Source organism: Lampris incognitus, chromosome 7, assembly GCF_029633865.1.
Source record: "Lampris incognitus isolate fLamInc1 chromosome 7, fLamInc1.hap2, whole genome shotgun sequence".
NCBI lineage: Eukaryota > Metazoa > Chordata > Actinopteri > Lampriformes > Lampridae > Lampris > Lampris incognitus.
The window spans coordinates 61,700,104-61,723,020 of record NC_079217.1 but is presented as its reverse complement, the minus strand read 5'-3'; the positions used below and the strand labels follow the sequence as shown (position 1 = coordinate 61,723,020).

The window sequence follows — 22,917 nt, the reverse complement described above, 5'->3', positions numbered from 1 at the left end:
TCATTCCTGCTCCCAGCCAGAACTAATCAGTATTACCGTCCTCGCCCTCTCTTTCTCATCTCTTGGTGCCATTAAGGCTTTATTCATCAACTTCTCTCTCTCTCTCTCTCTCTCTCTCTCTCTCTCTCTCTCTCTCTCTCTCTCTCCATCGTCTTTCAGTTCCATCCAGGCAGTGTTAATCAACTTCAGAGTATTACCCATCCCCTCTCCCCATCATTCTTCTCTCCAGGCAGTGTTAATCAACTTCAGAGTATTATCCATCATTCTTCTCTCCAGGCAGTGTTAATCAACTTCAGAGTATTACCCATCCCCTCTCCCCCATCATTCTTCTCTCCAGGCAGTGTTAATCAACTTCAGAGTATTACCCATCCCCTCTCCCCATCATTCCTCTCTCCAGGCAGTGTTAATCAACTTCAGAGTATTATCCATCATTCTTCTCTCCAGGCAGTGTTAATCAACTTCAGAGCATTACCCATCCCCTCTCCCCATCATTCTTCTCTCCAGGCAGTGTTAATCAACTATAGAGTATTACCCATCCCCTCTCCCCATCATTCTTCTCTCCAGGCAGTGTTAATCAACTTCAGAGTATTACCCATCCCCTCTCCCCCATCATTCTTCTCTCCAGGCAGTGTTAATCAACTTCAGAGTATTACCCATCCCCTCTCTCCCATCATTCCTCTCTCCAGGCAGTGTTAATCAACTTCAGAGTATTACCCATCCCCTCTCCCCATCATTCTTCTCTCCAGGCAGTGTTAATCAACTTCAGAGTATGATCCATCATTCTTCTCTCCAGGCAGTGTTAATCAATTATAGAGTATTACCCATCCCCTCTCCCCATCATTCTTCTCTCCAGGCAGTGTTAATCAACTTCAGAGTATTATCCATCATTCTTCTCTCCAGGCAGTGTTAATCAACTTCAGAGCATTACCCATCCCCTCTCCCCATCATTCTTCTCTCCAGGCAGTGTTAATCAACTATAGAGTATTACCCATCCCCTCTCCCCATCATTCTTCTCTCCAGGCAGTGTTAATCAACTTCAGAGTATTACCCATCCCCTCTCCCCATCATTCTTCTCTCCAGGCAGTGTTAATCAACTTCAGAGTATTACCCATCCCCTCTCCCCCATCATTCTTCTCTCCAGGCAGTGTTAATCAACTTCAGAGTATTACCCATCCTTCTTCTCTCCAGACAGTGTTAATCAACTGCAGAGTATTATCCATCCTCTCTCCCATCATTCCTCTCTCCAGGCAGTGTTAATCAACTTCAGAGTATTACCCATCCCCTCTCTTCCCATCATTCTTCTCTCCAGGCAGTGTTAATCAACTTCAGAGTATTACCCATCCTTCTTCTCTCCAGACAGTGTTAATCAACTGCAGAGTATTATCCATCCTCTCTCCCATCATTCCTCTCTCCAGGCAGTGTTAATCAACTTCAGAGTATTACCCATCCCCTCTCTTCCCATCATTCTTCTCTCCAGGCAGTGTTAATCAACTTCAGAGTATTACCCATCCCCTCTCCCCATCATTCCTCTCTCCAGGCAGTGTTAATCAACAACTGAGCCAGAGATCTGGCTTGCACCACATTCTGATCTGTTCTGCTTTGCAGGAGGATTTACACAAAGCAGCTTAATGACACCTCGCTCCCCCATTCTCCTCCTCTCTCTCCCTCTGTGTGTGTGTGTGTGTGTGTGTGTGTGGTAGGGACAGCATGTGTCTGGGTGGACAGCCTATCAACCTTTGCCCCGTTAATCTTGACTGTACATCCAAGCTTCTTTCCTCTCCGTCACACACACACAAACACAAAGACAAAAACGAAAACACACACCACACAAAACAAAAGCTCAGAGAGAGGCAGACAGAGAGATAATGAAGAAAATGAAACAGAGTTTGTGTGAGAGAATGTAGATGACGGAAGCCACACGGGGCCGATAAGGAGGGTGAGACGGGGTAACAGACAGAGAGATGAGTACTTGATAGCAGCGCCTGTCTAGCCAGTGTATTCACATGGCCAACTTCCTTCACAGCCCAACTGTGCAACACACAGACGGTCAGAGAAACAGAAAAAGACTTCCTCTATTGAAAGTCACGAGACCAGAGAGGGGGAGAGACATAAAGGGAGAGAGAGAGAGAGAGGGAGCGAGGGACATGGAGAGAGATAGAAAAAGACAAAGAACAGCAGAGAACAGACATGCCTCTTTCTCTCCCACGTCTGAGTAGTCCCGCTGAATAACCCTTTGTGTGTTTGTGTGTGTGTCTGTAAGTGTGTGTGTGTTTCTGTGTGTGCACGTGCACATTTCTGCACAGGCCATCACTGGTGGCAACTCAGATGAAAATATCTGATGCAACTATGGCCGCCATGGCTCTGCTCCTTTACTCCACATCTCGGCCCCGAGACTTACTGAGGCCCTGTGCTCCTGTGACCCGAACCGTCACCCACACGCCGTCACATATGAAGTACAAGGACAACAGCAATAATACGCATGCAAACACATTCAGTAAATACACACAAGTAGACTCAGAATCAGACTCACTTTGTCGTTTCATTTCATGCAGTTACGCACATGAAATGAAACGAAACATGGTTTCGTTTCACACTACAAGAACACATATATCCGCACTAACACATATAGCTAAACTGAACAAACAGAAAACGAACAAACAAACGCCAGCCAGGATGACTGCCAGAACTGCCGGTCTGCATGGGCTAGCGGTTAGCTTAGCCTGCCTCGCTTCCGCATCCTGTCAGACCGCCCTCGGTGTTATCGGAACTGCCGGTCTGCATGGGCTAGCAGTTAGCTTAGCCTGCCCCGCTTCCGCATCCTGTCAGACCGCCCTCGGTGTTATCGGAACTGCCGGTCTGCATGGGCTAGCAGTTAGCTTAGCCTGCCCCGCTTCCGCGTCCTGTCAGACCGCCCTCGGTGTTATCGGAACTGCCGGTCTGCATGGGCTAGCAGTTAGCTTAGCCTGCCCCGCTTCCGCATCCTGTCAGACCGCCCTCGGTGTTATCGGAACTGCCGGTCTGCATGGGCTAGCAGTTAGCTTAGCCTGCCCCGCTTCCGCATCCTGTCAGACCGCCCTCGGTGTTATCGGAACTGCCGGTCTGCATGGGCTAGCAGTTAGCTTAGCCTGCCCCGCTTCCACATCCTGTCAGACCGCCCTCGGTGTTATCGGAACTGCCGGTCTGCATGGGCTAGCAGTTAGCTTAGCCTGCCCCGCTTCCGCATCCTGTCAGACCGCCCTCGGTGTTATCGGAACTGCCGGTCTGCATGGGCTAGCAGTTAGCTTAGCCTGCCCCGCTTCCGCATCCTGTCAGACCGCCCTCGGTGTTATCGGAACTGCCGGTCTGCATGGGCTAGCAGTTAGCTTAGCCTGCCCCGCTTCCACATCCTGTCAGACCGCCCTCGGTGTTTCTTCTTCGGCCATAGCTCCAGGCAGGGCCGTGGTCCCTGGGCCCACAGGACGCAGCAGACCAAGCTCTCCCAGCTGATCCAACACCAGCTCTCCCAGCCATCAAACGAAGACTAACTCAGATGCAGATGTGGGCAAAGACACTGCATGGACGGTACTGGGTGAGGCCGCCGCAAACGTGAATTTGCGCCGCCACCTAATAATAGTAACAATGCTGACAAAATCTATCTTATCAACATGAACATAAGTAGCCTATAGGTATGGTAGCAATAATTTTAATAATGAATAGCAACATAATAAGTACATGTGTAATAGTTACTGGCAAATAGCAACATTAAGAAAATGAAAAATAAGAAACAAGAGAAAAAAGAAACTTAAAGACCTGGCATCATGCCAGCGGGCGCACAGGTAACGAGCCATACAAGCCACTCCAAACTCTAGCCTGTGACGTCATACTGGGAAGTGACTGGTCAAATCCAGCCAATCAGCCCAGAGTCACAGTGACCGTCATTTTCTTCCTTAGTACCAAGCTCAGCGGAAAAAAACCCCCAAACAAACGAAAAAAGCAAAAAGCAAACGGAGTTTCAATGCTTCTAATAATGGAATTGAGCTCGATCAAATTCACCAGGATTTTGATGAATCGCTCTGCACTTCACCTGTTGCTTGCAAAAACTGCCCTTGAATCTAGCTAAGGGAAACGCACCCACACAGATAGCTAAATAGATAGCGAGATAGATAGACATACAGATAGATGTAGGAGAAAAGAAACTATAATGCATTTCAGTACGGAGCTGCCAATGTGATTCAACAAAGAAGAACACAGTCGATAAATATCACGTCGCCCCCGCGTCACGCCCCTCATTTCGGTGGACAGCAACCAATGAGAGGATAGAAAACATTTGAAATATCACAACCGATGGGGTAGGTGGTTACGATGCACAGCAACCAATGGTGGGGGTAGAAAACATTACAACCAATGGGGTACGGGGCTGGGGCTTGTTTTGAAAAAGCACATAAAGAGCCAGGCCACTGTTGAAATAGCCGTCAAACGGGGTAATTTGCGTATATCATATAGTGGGGGTGGTGTTGGGGCACAGCTGGAAGGGCGGGCGGTTAAAAATACAACATCCAATAAATGTCACATGTGTATCATCTAATGGGGGTGGTGGGGGGGGTAATAAAGATATTATTTTACTTGTAGTTACAAAGCAGATATTTCGAGAGAGAGAGAGAGAGAGAGAGAGAGAGAGAGAGAGAGAGAGAGAGAGAGAGAGAGAGAGAGAGAGCAAAAGAAAGGGAGGGTGAACTAACGACAGTATCCCAGGCAGAGAAGATGAAGACTGAGAATGGTGGGAGACAACAAGCAGGCGAGACAGCGAGAGAGAGGAGCAAGAAAGAGAGAATTCTAAACTATTCGAACTATGTACACTACATGAAGACCCGTGCCATAATCTAAGAAACAAATACACTCCGCTGTCCAATAATAACACACACTACATGGCCAAAGTATGTGGACACCCGAACATCACACCCGTATGTGCTTGCTGAACATCTCACTCCAAAACCATGGCCATATGGAGTTATAACAGCCTCTCCTCTTCTGGGAAGATGTTTTTCCACTAGATTCTGGAATGTGGCTGCGGGGATTTGCTTCCATTCAGCTACAAGAGCATTACTGAGGTCAGGCACCGATGCCGGGGAGAAGGCCCGGCTCACGGTCGGAGGTCCAATTCGCCGTTAAGGTCTTGGACGGGGTTGGGGTCAGGGCTCTGTGCAGGCCAGTCATGTTCTTCCATACCAAACTTGGTAAACCATGACCTCACTTTGTGCACAGGGGTATTATCATGTTGAAACAAGAAAAGATCTTTCCCAAACTGCTGCCAAAAAGTTGGAAGCACAGAATTCTCTAGAGTGCCACTGTCTGCTGCAGCATTAAGATTTCCCTTCACTGGAACTACAGGGGCCGAGCCCGAACCACGAAAAACAGCCCCAGACCATTATTCCTCCTCCACCAAACTTTACAGTTGGTGCTATGCACTCTGGCAGGTAGTCTTCTCCTGGCATTTGCCTGTCTGGCAGATAGTGAAGCGTGATTCATCGCTCCAGAAAAGGCGTTTCCCACTACTCCAGAGCGGAACGGCGGTGCGCTTTACACCGCTCCAGCCGACGCCTGGCATTTTGCGTGGTGATCTTAGGCCTGTGTGCAGCTACTCGGCCATGGGAACCCATTTCATGAAGGTCCAGAGGCCGTTTGGAACTGGGGAGTGAGTGTTGCAGCCGAGGACGGATGACTTTTACGCTACGCGCTTCAGCACTTGGCTTCTCGGCAGTCCTGGTCTGGGAGCCTGTGTGGCCCCGCCGCTTCACGGCTGAGCTGTTGTTGCTCCGAGACGTTTCCGCTTCGCAACAACGGACTCAGAGTTGACCGGGGCAGATCTAGCAGGGCAGAATTTTGACCCGACTGACTCGTCGGAAAGGCGGCATCCTACGACAGCGCCACGTTGCTCTTCAGTACAACCCATTCGACTGCCAACGTGCGTCTACGGTGACTACATGTGGGCGTGTGCTTGATTTTAACGCATCTCGGCAAGGCAAGTTTATTTATAGAGCACATTTCATACATATCTACCGGCAATGGGCGTGGCTGAAATAGCCAAATCCACTCATTAGAGGGGGCGTTACTGAGCAGCAAACACATGTTAAGAATCCGCCGATCCATCCATCCATCCAGTGCCCGAACCGCTTATCCTGCCCTCAGGGTCGCGGGGATGCTGGAGCCTATCCCAGAAGTCATTGGGCGGTAGGCGGGGAGACACCCTGGACAGGCCGCCAGGCCATCACACAGGGCCAACACACACACACCCACACAGATTAGGGACAATTTAGTACAAGACCTACATGTCTTTGGACTGTGGGAGGAAACCCCGATCCCCCGCAGGAAACCCACGCAGACACGGGGAGAACATGCAAACTCCACACAGAGGACGACCCGGGACGACCCCCCAAGGTTAGACTACCCCGGGGCTCGAACCCAGGACCTTCTTGCTGTGAGGCGACCGCGCTAACCACTGCGCCGCCGTGCTGAGGATCTGCTGATCTACTATGGCATTTATTTCATTTCACCCCATTTCATTTTTGCTTCCACCTATGAAATGGCGTTATGCGTTGTACTGAGAGCGAGAGAGAGAGAGAGAGAGAGCGAGAGAGCGAGAGCGAGCGAGAGAGAGAGAGCGAGAGAGAGCGAGAGCGAGAGAGAGAGAGAGACATGTACTACTCCCGCCTCTTTTCTATTCCCGTTTCTTTGAAGAAGAGTCCGTGGGAAAACCTTTCGCCCCCGCGTTACGTCCGCTCACATCTTCCATTCGTGGCTAATTATTCCTCTTGCACGGCTACACAACGGCAACAATACACAACCAAGACGTGAACACGCCGACAATACGGCCCACACAATAGATACGCACATAATGGAATTATACACGCACACAACGGCGGATCAGAGACCATGTAAGGCCTTGACTGAATCGTCTTATTTCACACACATGGCGCACACACAAACACACACACACACACACACACAAACACACACACACACACACAGACACACACAGTTAGTGTCTTGTCTTTCTCAGGGTCCTTGCTTCAGTGCCTCCCCTTGTTTGCCTGTCTGGAATTCAACTGAGTGAGGGCCCTGGGTAAGGCACAACACACACACACACACACACACACACACACACACACACACAGTCTTTTGTGCACAGACACAGTATTGGATGTCTGCCTGCGAAATCCTGCTATTCTTAAAGAGGACCCGGCTCTAAGCCCTGGTCACACATCACACGCTCTCCTACGCGCACAAAAAGCAACACAACTCCGTGCCCTGTTCCAATGACAACCGCGTAGGGCACGGCCAACTCATCGAATCACAGCATTTCGCTCCTTTTGGGCGGTACGAGGACGCCAAGCGAGCTCCGCTAGCGTCTATCGAGGCGCACGATGCTTCACAGGTTCAGGCGAGGTAAACCCGGCACCTCGTGGGACGTTTCAGACGCCAGCGGGGTTGGCGTGAAAGACCAGCTTCACTGCCCAGAATACATGTGCACATTTGACAGGGGTTGACTTCCTGCAAGGACATTTTACAACGGCCGAAACTGAACTTACGACCTACGATCCTGCGGAAACGCCGTCGTCCGATAACAAAAGCACGTATTACGCAGCCCCAAGTTAAAATCAATTTCTAACCAACTTCCCCTCCTACGGTCTGCAGGAAAGCCTCGCCGTCCAACGTGTGTCCTGGACGCGTCCTGGACGCGTCCTGGAAGCGGGACGGTTCGGCGAGTGTAAATCAGAGTAAAAGCAGTAAGTGGATCATAGCCGGGTACTTCCTTTGTGCTAAATTAAGTTTCAGGGCCGCCATTGTTGTGCCTTAGATGGCGGAGAACACAGCTGTAATCACAGTAGCGCTCCTTCTGCCGCACAATGCCGAGGGGGAGACGGGGTGTGGGGGGGGGGCAAGAGAGAGAGAGAGAGAGAGAGAGAGAGAGAGAATGAAACATGAAAGTAAGTTGATAATAGAAAAGAAGGGGAAAAGGCGAATAAACAATGATAGAAAGGGGGAGATTGAGAATAAACAGGGAGAAAATTATAACGGGAGAGAAGGCCGGGGGGAAGAGAGAGAGAGAGAGAGAGAGATGAGAGATAGTGAGAGAGACAGAGAGACAGAGAAAGAGAGAGCAAGACAGAGAGAGAGAGAGCGAGACAGAGAGAGAGAGAGCGAGACAGAGAGAGAGCGAGACAGAGAGAGACATATGTAGGACAGAGCTACAGTGAAGGTAAATAAGTCGGAGTTAATACAGAGAGCAAACTTAGCAGGAATCAGAATAGAGAGAAAGACTGAGCCAGCTAGAGAGACAGGAGAGAAAGACAGACAGCTAGAGAGATAGGATAGAAAGACTGAGACAGATAGAGAGACAAGAGAGAAACAGACAGCTAGAGAGATAGGAGAGAAAGACTGAGACAGACATAGAGACAAGAGAGAAACACAGACAGCTAGAGAGATAGGACAGAAAGACTGAGACAGACAGAGAGACAAGAGAGAAACACAGACAGCAAGAGAGATAGGACAGAAAGACAGACAGACATAGAGACAAGAGAGAAACACAGACAGCTAGAGAGATAGGAGAGAAAGACAGACAGATAGAGAGACAGGAGAGAAACACAGACAGCAAGAGAGATAGGACAGAAAGACTGAGACAGACAGAGAGACAAGAGAGAAACACAGACAGCAAGAGATAGGACAGAAAGACAGACAGACATAGAGACAAGAGAGAAACACAGACAGCTAGAGAGACAGGAGAGAAAGACAGACAGATAGAGAGACAGGAGAGAAACACAGACAGCTAGAGAGATAGGAGAGAAAGACTGAGACAGACAGAGAGACAAGAGAGAAACACAGACAGATAGAGAGATAGGACAGAAAGACTGAGACAGATAGAGAGACAAGAGAGAAACACAGACAGCTAGAGAGATAGGAGAGAAAGACTGAGACAGATAGAGAGACAAGAGAGAAACAGACAGCTAGAGAGATAGGACAGAAAGACTGAGACAGACAGAGAGACAAGAGAGAAACACAGACAGCTAGAGAGATAGGAGAGAAAGACTGAGACAGATAGAGAGACAAGAGAGAAAGACAGACAGCTAGAGAGATAGGATAGAAAGACTGAGACAGATAGAGAGACAAGAGAGAAAGACAGACAGCTAGAGAGATAGGATAGAAAGACTGAGACAGATAGAGAGACAAGAGAGAAACACAGACAGCTAGAGAGATAGGATAGAAAGACTGAGACAGATAGAGAGACAAGAGAGAAAGACAGACAGCTAGAGAGATAGGACAGAAAGACTGAGACAGACAGAGAGACAAGAGAGATACACAGACAGCTAGAGAGATAGGACAGAAAGACTGAGACAGACATAGAGACAAGAGAGAAACACAGACAGCTAGAGAGATAGGAGAGAAAGACAGACAGATAGAGAGACAGGAGAGAAACACAGACAGCTAGAGAGATAGGAGAGAAAGACTGAGACAGATAGAGAGACAAGAGAGAAACACAGACAGCTAGAGAGATAGGAGAGAAAGACTGAGACAGACAGAGAGACAAGAGAGAAACACAGACAGCTAGAGAGATAGGAGAGAAAGACTGAGACAGATAGAGAGACAGGAGAGAAACACAGACAGCTAGAGAGATAGGACAGAAAGACTGAGACAGACAGAGAGACAAGAGAGAAACACAGACAGCTAGAGAGATAGGAGAGAAAGACTGAGACAGACAGAGAGACAAGAGAGAAACACAGACAGCTAGAGAGATAGGATAGAAAGACTGAAACAGATAGAGAGACAAGAGAGAAAGACAGACAGCTAGAGAGATAGGACAGAAAGACTGAGACAGACAGAGAGACAAGAGAGATACACAGACAGCTAGAGAGATAGGACAGAAAGACTGAGACAGACATAGAGACAAGAGAGAAACACAGACAGCTAGAGAGATAGGAGAGAAAGACAGACAGATAGAGAGACAGGAGAGAAACACAGACAGCTAGAGAGATAGGAGAGAAAGACTGAGACAGATAGAGAGACAAGAGAGAAACACAGACAGCTAGAGAGATAGGAGAGAAAGACTGAGACAGACAGAGAGACAAGAGAGAAACACAGACAGCTAGAGAGATAGGAGAGAAAGACAGACAGATAGAGAGACAGGAGAGAAACACAGACAGCTAGAGAGATAGGACAGAAAGACTGAGACAGACAGAGAGACAAGAGAGAAACACAGACAGCTAGAGAGATAGGAGAGAAAGACTGAGACAGACAGAGAGACAAGAGAGAAACACAGACAGCTAGAGAGATAGGATAGAAAGACTGAGACAGACAGAGAGACAGGAGAGAAACACAGACAGCTAGAGAGACAGGAGAGAAACACAGACAGCTAGAGAGATAGGAGAGAAAGACTGAGACAGATAGAGAGATAGGAGAGAAAGACTGAGACAGATAGAGAGACAGGAGAGAAACACAGACAGCTAGAGAGATAGGACAGAAAGACTGAGACAGATAGAGACAGGAGAGAGACAGACAGACAGCTAGAGAGCTAGGATAGAAAGACTGAGACAGACAGAGAGACAGGAGAGAAACAGTGAGACAGCTAGACAGACAGGAGAGAAAGAAAACGTGGGGTGCATGAACCCCGGTCCCCATTGGGCAACTGCGTTGACACAAAGCCGATGCTTAGACCGCTACACCACCGCGGACTAGTGGCAAGCTAAATAGATTAATAGGGACAGAAAGTTAAGAGAGAGATGTAATGAAAGACAAGAGCAGTGGAGGAGAAGGAAAACACTCTTGGGAAAAAAATGAAGCTCAAATGAAAATCCCTGTGTTAGCTGGCATGTACGTGACCTACCGCATTTCCAAGCTAGCGGCTGTAGCATGTAAGCTAGCACACCAAATGCTATGAACAACACACGCTAAGGCACTGGCATATCAGCAATGAACACAAGAAGCAAGACAGACACCGGCCAGAAACAATGTCATCTGCTCTGTTGCTCTAACCTTTCCACAGGGTGGCGCTTTTCCAGCTCCAACAGCCACTCAAAGTGCTTTATAATCAATTAATGCCTCACACTGTCTCTCTCATACACACACACCCGAAGGCGGTGTCCACCATGCAAGTAACAACCGGCTCACCCGGAGCAGTTCGGGTTAGGTGCCTTGCTCAGGGACACCTCGACGCTTCGAACCGGCAACCCTCCATTTATGAGACGACCTACTCTACCTCTGAGCCACTGTCGGCCACACTGGAATTGGAGTGTAGCTGTTTCGGTAGCCAAGTGGTTGTTGGGGCCACCCAGATTCTAACGTGATGCAGGCATTTCACTATAAGAGCCCTCTTTCATTCAAAATATGGAAAAAGGACATCTATTAAATGCATACTGTCCACCAAAAGACAGAACGTGAGGGAGAAAGAGGGATATAAAGATAGAGAGCCGGACACAAAGATCAACCTGGCAACGTTCTCCTGCGGTGTCACGATAATGCTGACAGGGCAGGACGCAACTAGCAACCTCCGTCCTGACACTGACGCAGCTGCGCTATGCAGTACTAGCATACTGCTGCAGACTGCACACACACACACACACACACACACAAATCTAACAGTTACACCAAGCACACGTCACTGTTTTGCCTCTGTCGAAGCCAAGGTCTTAACTTCCACATATTAAGTAAGAGAACGACACTATAATTAGGGAGACTGCATTATTATCTATCCGTCTGTCCGTCCATCCGCCCTGCTTTACTGCTTTCCAGGGTTACTGGAGTGTATCCCGCGCAGCACATTTCGCCCGCAAGCCAAGCAGACCCCCAGATAGGTTGCCGGTCCACGGAAGATCCTACACACGGACACAGTCAAACTCCCGTTCAAAGCTATGAGACAATTTTGAGTCTCCGGTCCAGATTACATGTGTCCCTTCATACTGTGGGAGGAACCCAGCGCAGCTGAAGGCGACAGCAACACCGGCACAGAAGAAGGTGGAGGTGGTACCTTCGCTGCTCTTCGTGAGCACGTCAGTAGCAGCGTCTTCAAAAAGATCCAGAGGAGAATGAAGTGAAACGGCAGCAGTAGCAACCTATGAGTGACTAGAAAAAGTTGGAAAGATTTGAGAGGACAAGAAAATACTTGGGAAGACCTGAAAACAGACTTGAGAGAAGAAGAAAGAAAGGACAGGAGAAGTGGAACCAGTGGGGTAATTGGCCAAGAACCTGTCTTCCATCCCGTCCTCTCTCTAAATCCTCCTTTATATGTCACTTTCTACTATCCTGGGAAAATAAAGCAAAAATTGTCCAAGACATGGGGGGGGAAAAAATCTGTTTTATAATGTCAGTAGCTGAATATCACTGCTCTGTAGTCCAGACAGGACGATCTCATCCAGCCAGACGCTGTCAATAGCAACTCTGTATCATCAATAGAGGCAAAGCCTGGCCAGCAATAATTAACTAACTGTGATTATCAATAACCTTGACGGCTTTATGTGCGTGTGTGTATGTGAGCCTGCGTTGGGTGCACGTCCAAGCCCGTCCAGTTATCTGAGTGTCGCTATGTGAACATTGATGCTGTCAGGAGCTGTTTGTACTAAGTGGGATGAGCGATAAAGCGGACACAAAATCAGACAAGGCCAAAGTTTGGTCAACAGTCTTGACAAAAAGAGCGATTCTTCAACCGACGGTGAGAACGGGCGGCTGACACACACATACACACAGGTGTGTGCGTTTGTCTTTTGGGGGTTTTGTGTAAGAGTATCAGCTCGGCACATCCTGACTTGGCAATATTTTCCCACCCTCTCTTGCAAAAATTTTCTACATCTGTCAAATTGCGAGGGTGTTGCCTGTGCAGAGCCCTCTTCAGGCCACCCTACAGATTATATTCAATTCTATTCAACTGGATTCCGGTCTGGGCCATTCCAAAACGCTGATCTTCTTTTGGGGAAGCCCTTCCTTTGTTGACTTGGATGTACGGTTTGGGTCGTTGTTGTGCTAGAAGGTGAAATTCCTCTTCATCTTCAGCTTTCTAACAGACGCCTGAAGGTTTTGCACCAAAATCAACTGGTATTTGGAGCTGTTCATGATTCCCTCCACTTTGAGCAAAGCCTCACCCAGTTCCGGCTGAAGTTCCATCACTGGGGAACTACGGAAGAGAAGAGTCTGGCTAGTGACTCAGGGCCCAATTGTGGCGGAAGTGCCGGGCGCCTTTCATTGGCAGAGTGTAGTGAGCGGGACTGAGTGTAGACCCCTCGTTCAGGTAGACGGGAGCAGCATTTAAGCTGCTGCTGACAGATGGCGAACTTTAGGCTAGCTTATGTGGCTACTAGCATGCATGAGGTCAGTCAGGGCAGCTAGCTAATTAGTCTAACGCACTTGTTGTTGGGTGGCTCGGTGGCTCAGTGGTTAGCACTGGTGTCAAGTTAAGGAGGAATATAGCCCATTATGAAAAGAGGAAAGCTGAGGTGTGGAATGAGTATAATGGAAAGAGATGTAAATATGTTGTATAGTCATGTTAGGGAAGAAGAGTTTATTAGTGGATGTGTGGAGGGGAGCACTTTTATTGGGACTGGGGAAGAATTCTGTGGAGTGGTGGAATGAACTCTCCACTGATGTCAGGACAGAGGAGTCGCTGCCCATCTTTCGGCGCAGGTCGAAAACTCACCTCTTCAAGAACTACTACCCTGTTACTTGCTCTTAGCACTTATTGTATTCACTCACTTTAAAAAAAATCTCTTGTGCTTTTACTTTAGCACTGGTTTTGCTCTTAGATGCTTGTTTAGATGCACTTATGACGTCTGATGACTAGTAGTTCTCCTGATTTCCTACGTTAAATGATGCACTTATTGTAAGTCGCTGTGGATAAAAGCGTCGGCTAAATGACTGGAATGTAATGTAATATGAAGACGGGAAAGTGATGTTGGATTTTGGTTACATGGTGTAGTGTGTGGGGTACGATGTATTGAAGACGGCATATGTGTAGTTTTTGTTTGATTTGGTGGGAGGCCTGTAGGCTGGAAGCCATGCCAAAGCCTACAGGTTCCCTCACTATTTTCTGTCTCGTTTATCTGTGTTTTCATTTTTAATTCTTATCCTCTTTGACTCTGTGGAGTTCGATGCGTTGGAGAGCTTTTATTTCCCTATTGGTTTAAAATATGTATGGTGTGTTTTTATTGTTTTTTCTATTTAAAAAAAAAAGCTAGAAGGTCCTGGGTTCGAACCCCAGGTCGTCCCAGGTCCTTTCTGTGTGGAGTTTGCATGTTCTCCCCGTGTCTGCGTGGGTTTCCTCCGGGGGCTCCAGCTTCCTCCCACAGTCCAAAGACATGTAGATCAGGTGACTCGGCCGTACTACATTGCCCCTAGGTATGAATGTGTGTGTGTGCCCTGTGTGATGGCCTGGTGGCCTGTCCAGGGTGTCTCCCCATCCGCCGCCCAATGAGTGCTGGGATAGGCTGCTACTCTGGGAGCAGGATAGGCGGTGCGGATAATGGACGGACATACAATGCCAAACAAAGTGTCTTTTAGCAGAAGTCAGGATTCAGGCATGCGTCACGGCGTCACCCATTGCAAATGAAGGAAGTGATACAGATAATTCTTTAGCAATTCACAGGTCAATACTCCCTCTCACTGACACACACACACACACACAACAAACACAAACACAGTCAAACAGAAAAACTCCTGACAGCTTTAGGGAAACCGCAGATTGCCAAGTTTTTAAAGGAGAATGTTTCCATCATTTCATTTTTTTAAAACACGTTTTGGAATGTTTTACTTTCCTCGTCTGATCTTTTGCTCGGGTTTATTTTTGGCCGTAGAAGTTATGAATTATGTTTTGGATTTAATCTGGTCACTACAGGTGACACGTGTTTCTCATACACTGTGTTTGGGTATTTATGGGATATTGCCATGGGTAGTTAAGACCCCATTAAGCATAATAAAATCCCTGCGGTCATGCTGGCAGTTCCACTTAAAGGACAATAGACACTTTTCTATTTCGATGCACTGGAAAATATCCTGTTTGTGCGCTCAAGGCGATTGTTAAATCGTCTTATTGGAGGAATTACAGATAACACCTGTGTGTACATACGCTCATTCACACCTCAGTATTAATTTTCTTATGCGTTGAGTGAGCTTTGTTGTCATTTTAGATTATTCTGAATTGTATGACTGCTGTTGAGTGCTGGCTGAGTTGTATTGTTTTTTTTTTGCCAACATACCTGTCATCAAGAGTCGTATCGCCTTCATTTTTCGTTGACAGTTCAGAAAGACTTTGTGCCTTGAGGATGTTGCTGAGACTTCTGATTTCAGGTCTCAGGGCACAATTCTTTATGAACGTCTATTGAATGAAGGCATGTTTACTACAAATGTGCGTTTTGTGTATTATTAATGTCATGCAAGGAGTATGCCCACTTGATAGATTGCAGTAATGTTCTTGCCACATTGTGGTAGTACAATATCAAAGGGTTGCCATGTTGTCCTCATAAAAGAAATACTATTTTTATAATATATATTATATAGTTTATAGTTTTATTTCAGCTCTTGGCTCCAAGCAAAGTAAGGAGGGCCCCCAAGGAAAACCTTGCCTTGTGCCCCCCTGTTATCTGGAGCCGGGTCTGATTACCCTTCACCGAATGAGAGAATGAAATGAGTAGGTCCAGTAACAGGAGGAAAGTAACAGAAATAAGGAGCGAGAGAGAGAGAGATTAAAAAAAAAACACAAAGCAATTTGTCCAGCTGTCCCCCCAGCTAATCCCTACCTAAACCCCAATCTCACATATTGCTTTAAACAGCAAACTCAGAAAGACTCCCTCTGGTCTTGCAGCAACCGTTCCAAGAATTCCCGTCCTACCTGTACTAATTCCCACACAAGTGTTGAACAGTTAACCCTATAAGAACAGGGTAACATAAGTTCAACAACTAAATACACCCGGTGTGCAAGCATGAGCAATGACAGCGAATCGCAGGTGATCTTGAATTCTCTACCGAGTTAAGGCCGCTCACAAAAAAGGGGGAAAATAAACGGGATATTTGTCCATGGTTATTGACACACAGATATCAGATTGTCCATCTCAGCAAGGCTAGAATGTCACTAGTCATGTGCCATTACTTAGTAGATTACAAACAGGGTGGACGGGCTCGCCCCTAAATTCTGGATGACATTGGGAGCTTCAGATATGGACGGTAACCACTTCTTCTTGCCACTCCGGAGAGTGACGTGCAGTTTCGCCAGGAAAAGGAGAGAAGGTCAGGGTCCTCCTTTATAAAGTTCTGCCACGACATCCTTGTATTCAGCCCGCTGCTTTAAAACATCTGGACCGTAGTCCTCATAAAATCAGAGCTTGTGTCCATGGTATTCCTGATCACCTCATTTACATAACCAAATCCTTGACCTGGTATCGATGGAAGCGAATGATGACGGGACATAGTCTGTCCTTAGGGCCAGGTCTGGGTGTAAGACTGCGGTGGGCTCTGTCCTGCTGCGGGGGAGAAGGGAGTACTTGGCCGCCAAAGACATCGACAAGAAGCTGGGAGAAGAAGGCGGTGGGGAGTGCACTCTCAACTGACTCTGGTAAGCCCACAATGTGAATGTTCTGTCTCCTACTCTGTCCCTCTAAATCGCAGAGTTTAGATTTCAGCCACCTGTTGACTTCCTGCAGCGAGGAGCATGTAGCCTCAAGCTGCTCCAGACATTGGCTGACCTCCTCCACATTACAGATCAGTTACACACCATCCCTGGCCTGAGGCTACAGCCAGGATCTTGTCCAGCTTGGTGTCCAGGTTTGCAAATGTTGACTTGAAGTCGATGGCTAGCGCTGCTGTGCGCTGTTCAAGCAGATCCAATATGTATGTTACTGTTATGCTAGCATCGCTGCTAGTGCTAGCCATGGAGCTCTCTTCTTTGGGCTTGTTTCCCTGGTTTGGACATATTTTCTGCCGTAGTGTTGGTGCTGTTGGCAATGATGACTCAGATAGTCGACGTTGTAAAAAGAAAAACAGGGTTTAAAATGGAAAATGAACAGTTTTTAGTGGTAGCTAGAAAACCGCACGCCTACTTCATTCTCTGCGACCCGGAACAGCTCAATGACTTTCAAAGTAGCTCTGTCATATGCCACCTTTCCAAGAAGTCAGCTGGTCAAATTTCTGCCCTGATAGATCTGCCTCGGTCAACTGTAAGTCTGTTATTATGAAGTGGAAACATCTCAGAGTAACAACGGTTCAGCCATGAAGCGGTAGGCCACACAAACTCACAAAAACCTCCAAACCTCTGGAAGCGATGTCAGCGCAAGTACGTCAGGAGCGTCATGGAATGGGTTCCCATGGCCAAGCCGCCGCACACAAGCCTACGGTCACCATTTGCAATGCCAAGCACCCGCTGGGCATCTTGATGACACTCAATATTCATCCAGTGAAGGTCATATACAACATTATTCCATGCAGTAAATCCAGTTATTTCCAATGGGTGACTTCTGAGTCAACACATGATGTTGTATTTACTGTCAGCTTACATAACCTAGCGCCCCCAAACAAAGCTATGTCAGGATTTTGATAGCAAAAGGAGCCAACTTGTCTCTACTTGGCAGCCTCCTGAACAGCCTGAATGGAGCAACAGAGATTGTATATGATATCTGAAACAAGAATATCACTGAAACCGAAGGAGCAGGTCTCCCAAAATAGCCTTGGCATCTAAAGTTGCCCAAGGTGTTTGAATTGCAGAGTGTGCCGATATAAAACGTACCGCCAACACGTTCCTGAGCCTGACCTCTGCTGCTCGTGCTTGATTTACTTCGAAGTTGTCTGAAGACCTAAAATCTGCCTTTAATCTGTCGGCTATCTTCCATCTTTGTTAGCCATGGCCCGTGGCTGAGGTGGTCTAAACAGGTAAGACACGTTCAGGACCATGGCAGTCACCTTGTGAGTCAAAATCATGGAGAGACGATGTGATACTCATGAGTGTATTTGAGAAAGAATTTCCCCATGGGAATTAACAAAGTAGTAAAAAAAAAATTATGTGAGTGGTTCAATCGAAAAGGATTAGATAATACGGAGGTAAAGACTGTAATCTATCAGCAATAAAAGGAAACTGAAATTTGAAAAGCTAAGAAATTCTCACTGCTGGAACAACAGCCTGACTTCCCGGGAAGAGTAAAAAACATCTGGATGGCCTGAAAACTGAAGTCAGACCTGAACCACACCGCAAAAACCAAAATCTTAACTCGGGCTGGGAATGGGCTCCCAATTCAATATCCGTTCCATTATCTGAACCACTTATCCTGCTCTCAGGGTTGCGGGGATGCTGGAGCCTATTCCAGCAGTCACTGGGCGGCAGGTGGGGAGACACCCTGGACAGGCCGCCAGACCATCACACAGGGCCGACATACACACAAACACACACACGTTCAAAACTAGGGACAATTTAGTATGGCCGATTCACCTGACCTACATGTCTTTGGACTGTGGGAGGAAACCGGAGCCCCCGGAGGAAACCCACACAGACATGGGGAGAACATGCAAACTCCACACAGAGGACGACCCCCAAGGGTGGACTACCTCGGGGCTCGAACCCAGGACCTTCTCGCTGTGAGGCGACCGCTCTAACTGTGCCGCCCGTTTCAGAAAACATCTGGAAGAAAAATATTCTTCAAGAAGTCAGAACGACGGAGGTGTCTACGTCAAACCAACGCCTGCGTCCCCAACACTAATAACACGAGTTTTCTCCACACTCATCTGAGGTGAAGACAAATCGTTTGTGTGCGTGTACTGACTAGCCTTGTTAAAAAAATTTTTTTTTAGAAATCTTTCGTATTTGAGTCGATTCCCATGATGTTCCTATGTCGACACACGCCAACATGTGTAGGCAACAAAAAAACTGCCGCACTTCTTCGCACACACAGTTAAAGTGCTCACCTTCTGCAGGCTGGTTGGGTTGAGCTGGGTCTTATCGATGATCTTTATGGCAACCTGAGGGAGAGAGAATGACAACAAGGTCAACCAGGACAACACAAAGACTCATACTGTAACACAAGGCTCATATTGCGGAGCTTTGCCACGACATGTTTAATCAGTAATAACAGATTTCAACCCCCGAAATGTGGTATTTGTTAATATTTGTTAGGGTTAAAAAGGAAATGGTGACTGTAAAATCACTGATGTTCTTTGCATAGCACATCTAAAAAAAAAACAGGTTTGTCGAAAGTGTTTTAAGTTTATCAGGCAACAACATGGGGCTACTACTGTATTATTTGTTTTGTCCGTTTTTATTTTATACAACACGTTTTATAAGTGTACCTGGCCAATTACCCCGCTCTCCGAGCCGTCCCGGTCGCTGCTCCACCCCCTCTGCCGATCCGGGGAGGGCTGCGGACTACCACATGCCTCCTCCGACACATGTGGAGTCGCCAGCTGTTTCCCTTCCCCTGAACAGGTGCTCCAACCAGCCAGAGGAGGCGCTAGTGCTAGTGACACAAACCCGCATTCAGCTTCCCACCCACAGACACGGCCAATTGTGTCTGCAGGGACGCCCGACCAAGCTGGAGGTAACATGGGGATTCGAACAGGCAATCCCTGTGTTGGTAGGCAACGGAGTAGACCACTATACTACCCGGACTGCCCCCTTATCCCTATGCTAAACCCCCTCCTTACCTTTACCCTGCTCTGTATGCAGCACTACTGCATGCATCCACTCATTACTATCTTCATGTTTATGTATATTTATGCGTTTTTATGTATATTTATGTATTTCTACCTGTTCTCATATGAAGCATCTCTATCCCCTGAATGTGCTTTGCAGTTGATCATTGAGAGATTGACTGCAAGTACACAGCGTCGCCACATTCCTCTACAGACGAGGCAAAAAAATTTAGCAGATCAAACCATGACACGACTCGCCATGACCAGGCATGTAGCGAGGACGTACTAATCGCTGGTTCGAACCCACAAAAGAGAAAATCCACTAAAACAAAACAACCAAGCCTTGTAAGAGGCTTAATACTGCGCCGTGCCCTGCTCAAAAAGTGCACCACATCAACACCATAAACTGACATCGTGAGACTTTTTTTGCACATGAGGGTTTAAAGTCTTGAGGGCGAGATAACGATCTGTGGCTGGCTGTCGAATCTAGCAGAAGGTTGCTCGGAATCCAGACCTGCTCTCCGCGGAACGGACCCTGCTGCTTCCATCCGCGGAGCGGGTTAGACCACATTATGTCCTCGATCCCTAGCCCGGCACGTCGACTTCAGTCAGGCTCAAACTCATCCGTTTAAGCTCCAGCACTCCCAGTATGCGCTGCCTCGCAAAACCCCTCCACCCCGCATGCCAACGTGGGACGGTGGAGAACTTAGCACTGGACACGGCAGTACCGGAGACAGCCCGTCTCTCTATGAACACCACACCACCTCTTTGAGCGTTCCGGTGGTTCAACCAAGTACCGCACCGTTTGGTCTCTGACCCGACAGCAACATCACAGGTTTGAATCCAGAATCCAGTCCAGAGCCTGTGTTGGAACCCTATTCCCACTCCTAACAGTCTACTGCCCTATCTCAACTAAGCAGAAAAGAAAACATTTTAAAAAACCAGAAGAGTGCTCTCAGTGGCTTGCAGATCCCCGCCAGGCCTATCTCCCCACCCCCAAGTGCTCAGACTTAGACGAAAACCCAGCTGAGGAGTTCGCACTCAACTGTGGGACCTAAACCGGTTTTCCAAAGGTTTTGGATCACCACAACCACGAGAGGTCATTGATCAAACAGTCAAAACTGTGGTCCAGGTTGATACTGAGTATCAAAGTCTGATTTTTCCTTAAACAAGAGTCAAGAAAAAGGATCTGCCAGCATGTTAAGATCATATATCTTGTTTTGGAAACTGGCTTCAAACATTTTCTTCAAACAAATGTTGGGATCTTCACATGTTGAGCACAGCTCCTGTGCCAAGACAAGACAACAAGCGAGAAGACGACTGCTGAGAGTAAAGGAATCACGGTGGAACAAGTGAAGTGATCTCTCACCCGACTGACAGATTTCTTTCAACTGCTTGAGGAGGAAAACATTTTTTTTCTTTTTCTTTTGGGTTTTCCCCCCCTTTTTTCTCCCCACTTGTATCCGGCTAATTACCCCACTCTTCCAAGCTGTCCTAATCTCTGCTCCACCCCCTCTGCCGATCCGGGGAGGGCTGCAGACTACCACATGCCTCCTCCCGTACATGTGGAGTCGCCAGCCACTTCTTCTCACCTGACAGTGAGGAGTTTCACCAGGGGGATGTAGCGGATGGGAGGATCACGCTATTCCCCCCAGTTCCCCCCTCCCCCCTGAACAGGAGCCCCGACCGATCAGAGGAGGCGCTAGACCAGCAACCAGGACACACACCCACGTCAGGCTTCCCACCTACAGACACGGCCAATTGTGTCTGTAGGGATGCCCGACCAAGCCGGAGGTAACAAGGAGATTCGAACCTGCGATCCCCGTGTTGGTAGGCAACGGAATAGACCGCCACGCTACCCGGACGCCCCCAGAAAACAATTTCATATGTGAAGCACCTCACGAACCTGGCTTCGAAGTCACTCATTCACAAACGGACTTTTAGTCTCAGGTTTAGCTGTATCATCTTTGTATGGGGGGGGGGGGGAGGGGGGGTTACAACTTCTTCAAACATGTCTGTGAGTACCTCTTAAAATCACAGACAGTTAAATGAGTTCACCTGGACACAGTTTACTGAGAAATTACCGCAACCATGGTGACGGTAATTTGCATTTAAAATCGATCGCTGGTTTGGGTCGTTATGCCACTGTATTGTTTATAAGGGTGGGGGTACCTGCAGTCACTGTATTGTTTATAAGGGTGGGGGTACCTGCAGTCACTGTATGGTTTTTAAGAGTGGGGGTACCTGCAGTCAGTTTAGACTTATATATGAGGTCACTTAGATGAGTGATGACACGTTGCTCTGTCAATGAACGTTGTGTCCAGATGAACTGATTCAACTTTCCGTGATCTCCTTACCTGGATTACTGAGCATGCATCAGGATACCTCTAAAACTATATGCTGTTTCTATAATTCATGTTATAATCCCCACTGGTGAGAAATTGGCAAAATATATATTTTTCTGCACCCTCACCACTATTCTCTCTGAAACTCTCCCTCGTGTTCTGTGACTTGGTGTTGTCCATGTGCTTCTATTCATGGTAGGATTTCCCAGAAACTCCCATCAACAGAGACGTAAGTAAGACGTGCTCCATCAACTTTAACCTGCTCACACGAATCAATCTTTAGATAACATTTTAAGTGTCCAGATGTGATAGCTAGCTTTTCTGGGTTGTCAGTTAGCTAAAAACAAACGTTTTAAGCGTCTCTGATGTGATAGCTAGCTTTTCTGGGTTGTCAGTTAGCTAAAAACAAACGTTTTAAGCGTCTCTGATGTGATAGCTAGCTTTTCTGGGTTGTCAGTTAGCTAAAAACAAACGTTTTAAGCGTCTCTGATGTGATAGCTAGCTTTTCTGGGTTGTCAGTTAGCTAAAAACAAACGTTTTAAGCGTCTCTGATGTGATAGCTAGCTTTTCTGGGTTGTCAGTTAGCTAAAAACAAACGTTTTAAGCGTCTCTGATGTGATAGCTAGCTTTTCTGGGTTGTCAGTTAGCTAAAAACAAACGTTTTAAGCATCTCTGATGTGATAGCTAGCTTTTCTGGGTTGTCAGTTAGCTAAAAACAAACGTTTTAAGCGTCTCTGATGTGATAGCTAGCTTTTCTGGGTTGTCAGTTAGCTAAAAACAAACATTTTAAGCGTCTCTGATGTGATAGCTAGCTTTTCTGGGTTGTCAGTTAGCTAAAAACAAACATTTTAAGCGTCTCTGATGTGATAGCTAGCTTTTCTGGGTTGTCAGTTAGCTAAAAACATGATTCAGACAAGCTAACTTTAACTCAGCTGAACCGCCACAAAACATC

The 22,917-nt window shown here is 47.3% G+C and overlaps 1 protein-coding gene across 3 annotated transcripts in view; it reads right to left on the bottom strand.

Moving 5' to 3' along the window:
- Positions 1-22,917, bottom strand: part of mark4b (MAP/microtubule affinity-regulating kinase 4b) — a 99,319-nt gene that overhangs the window by 43,856 nt on the left and 32,546 nt on the right. For all 3 annotated transcript variants that reach the window (XM_056282772.1, XM_056282770.1, XM_056282771.1), the window contains exon 3: positions 18,898-18,951. In XM_056282772.1, the coding sequence (XP_056138747.1) occupies positions 18,898-18,951 (54 nt within the window). The remainder of the gene's footprint in view (positions 1-18,897; positions 18,952-22,917) is intronic.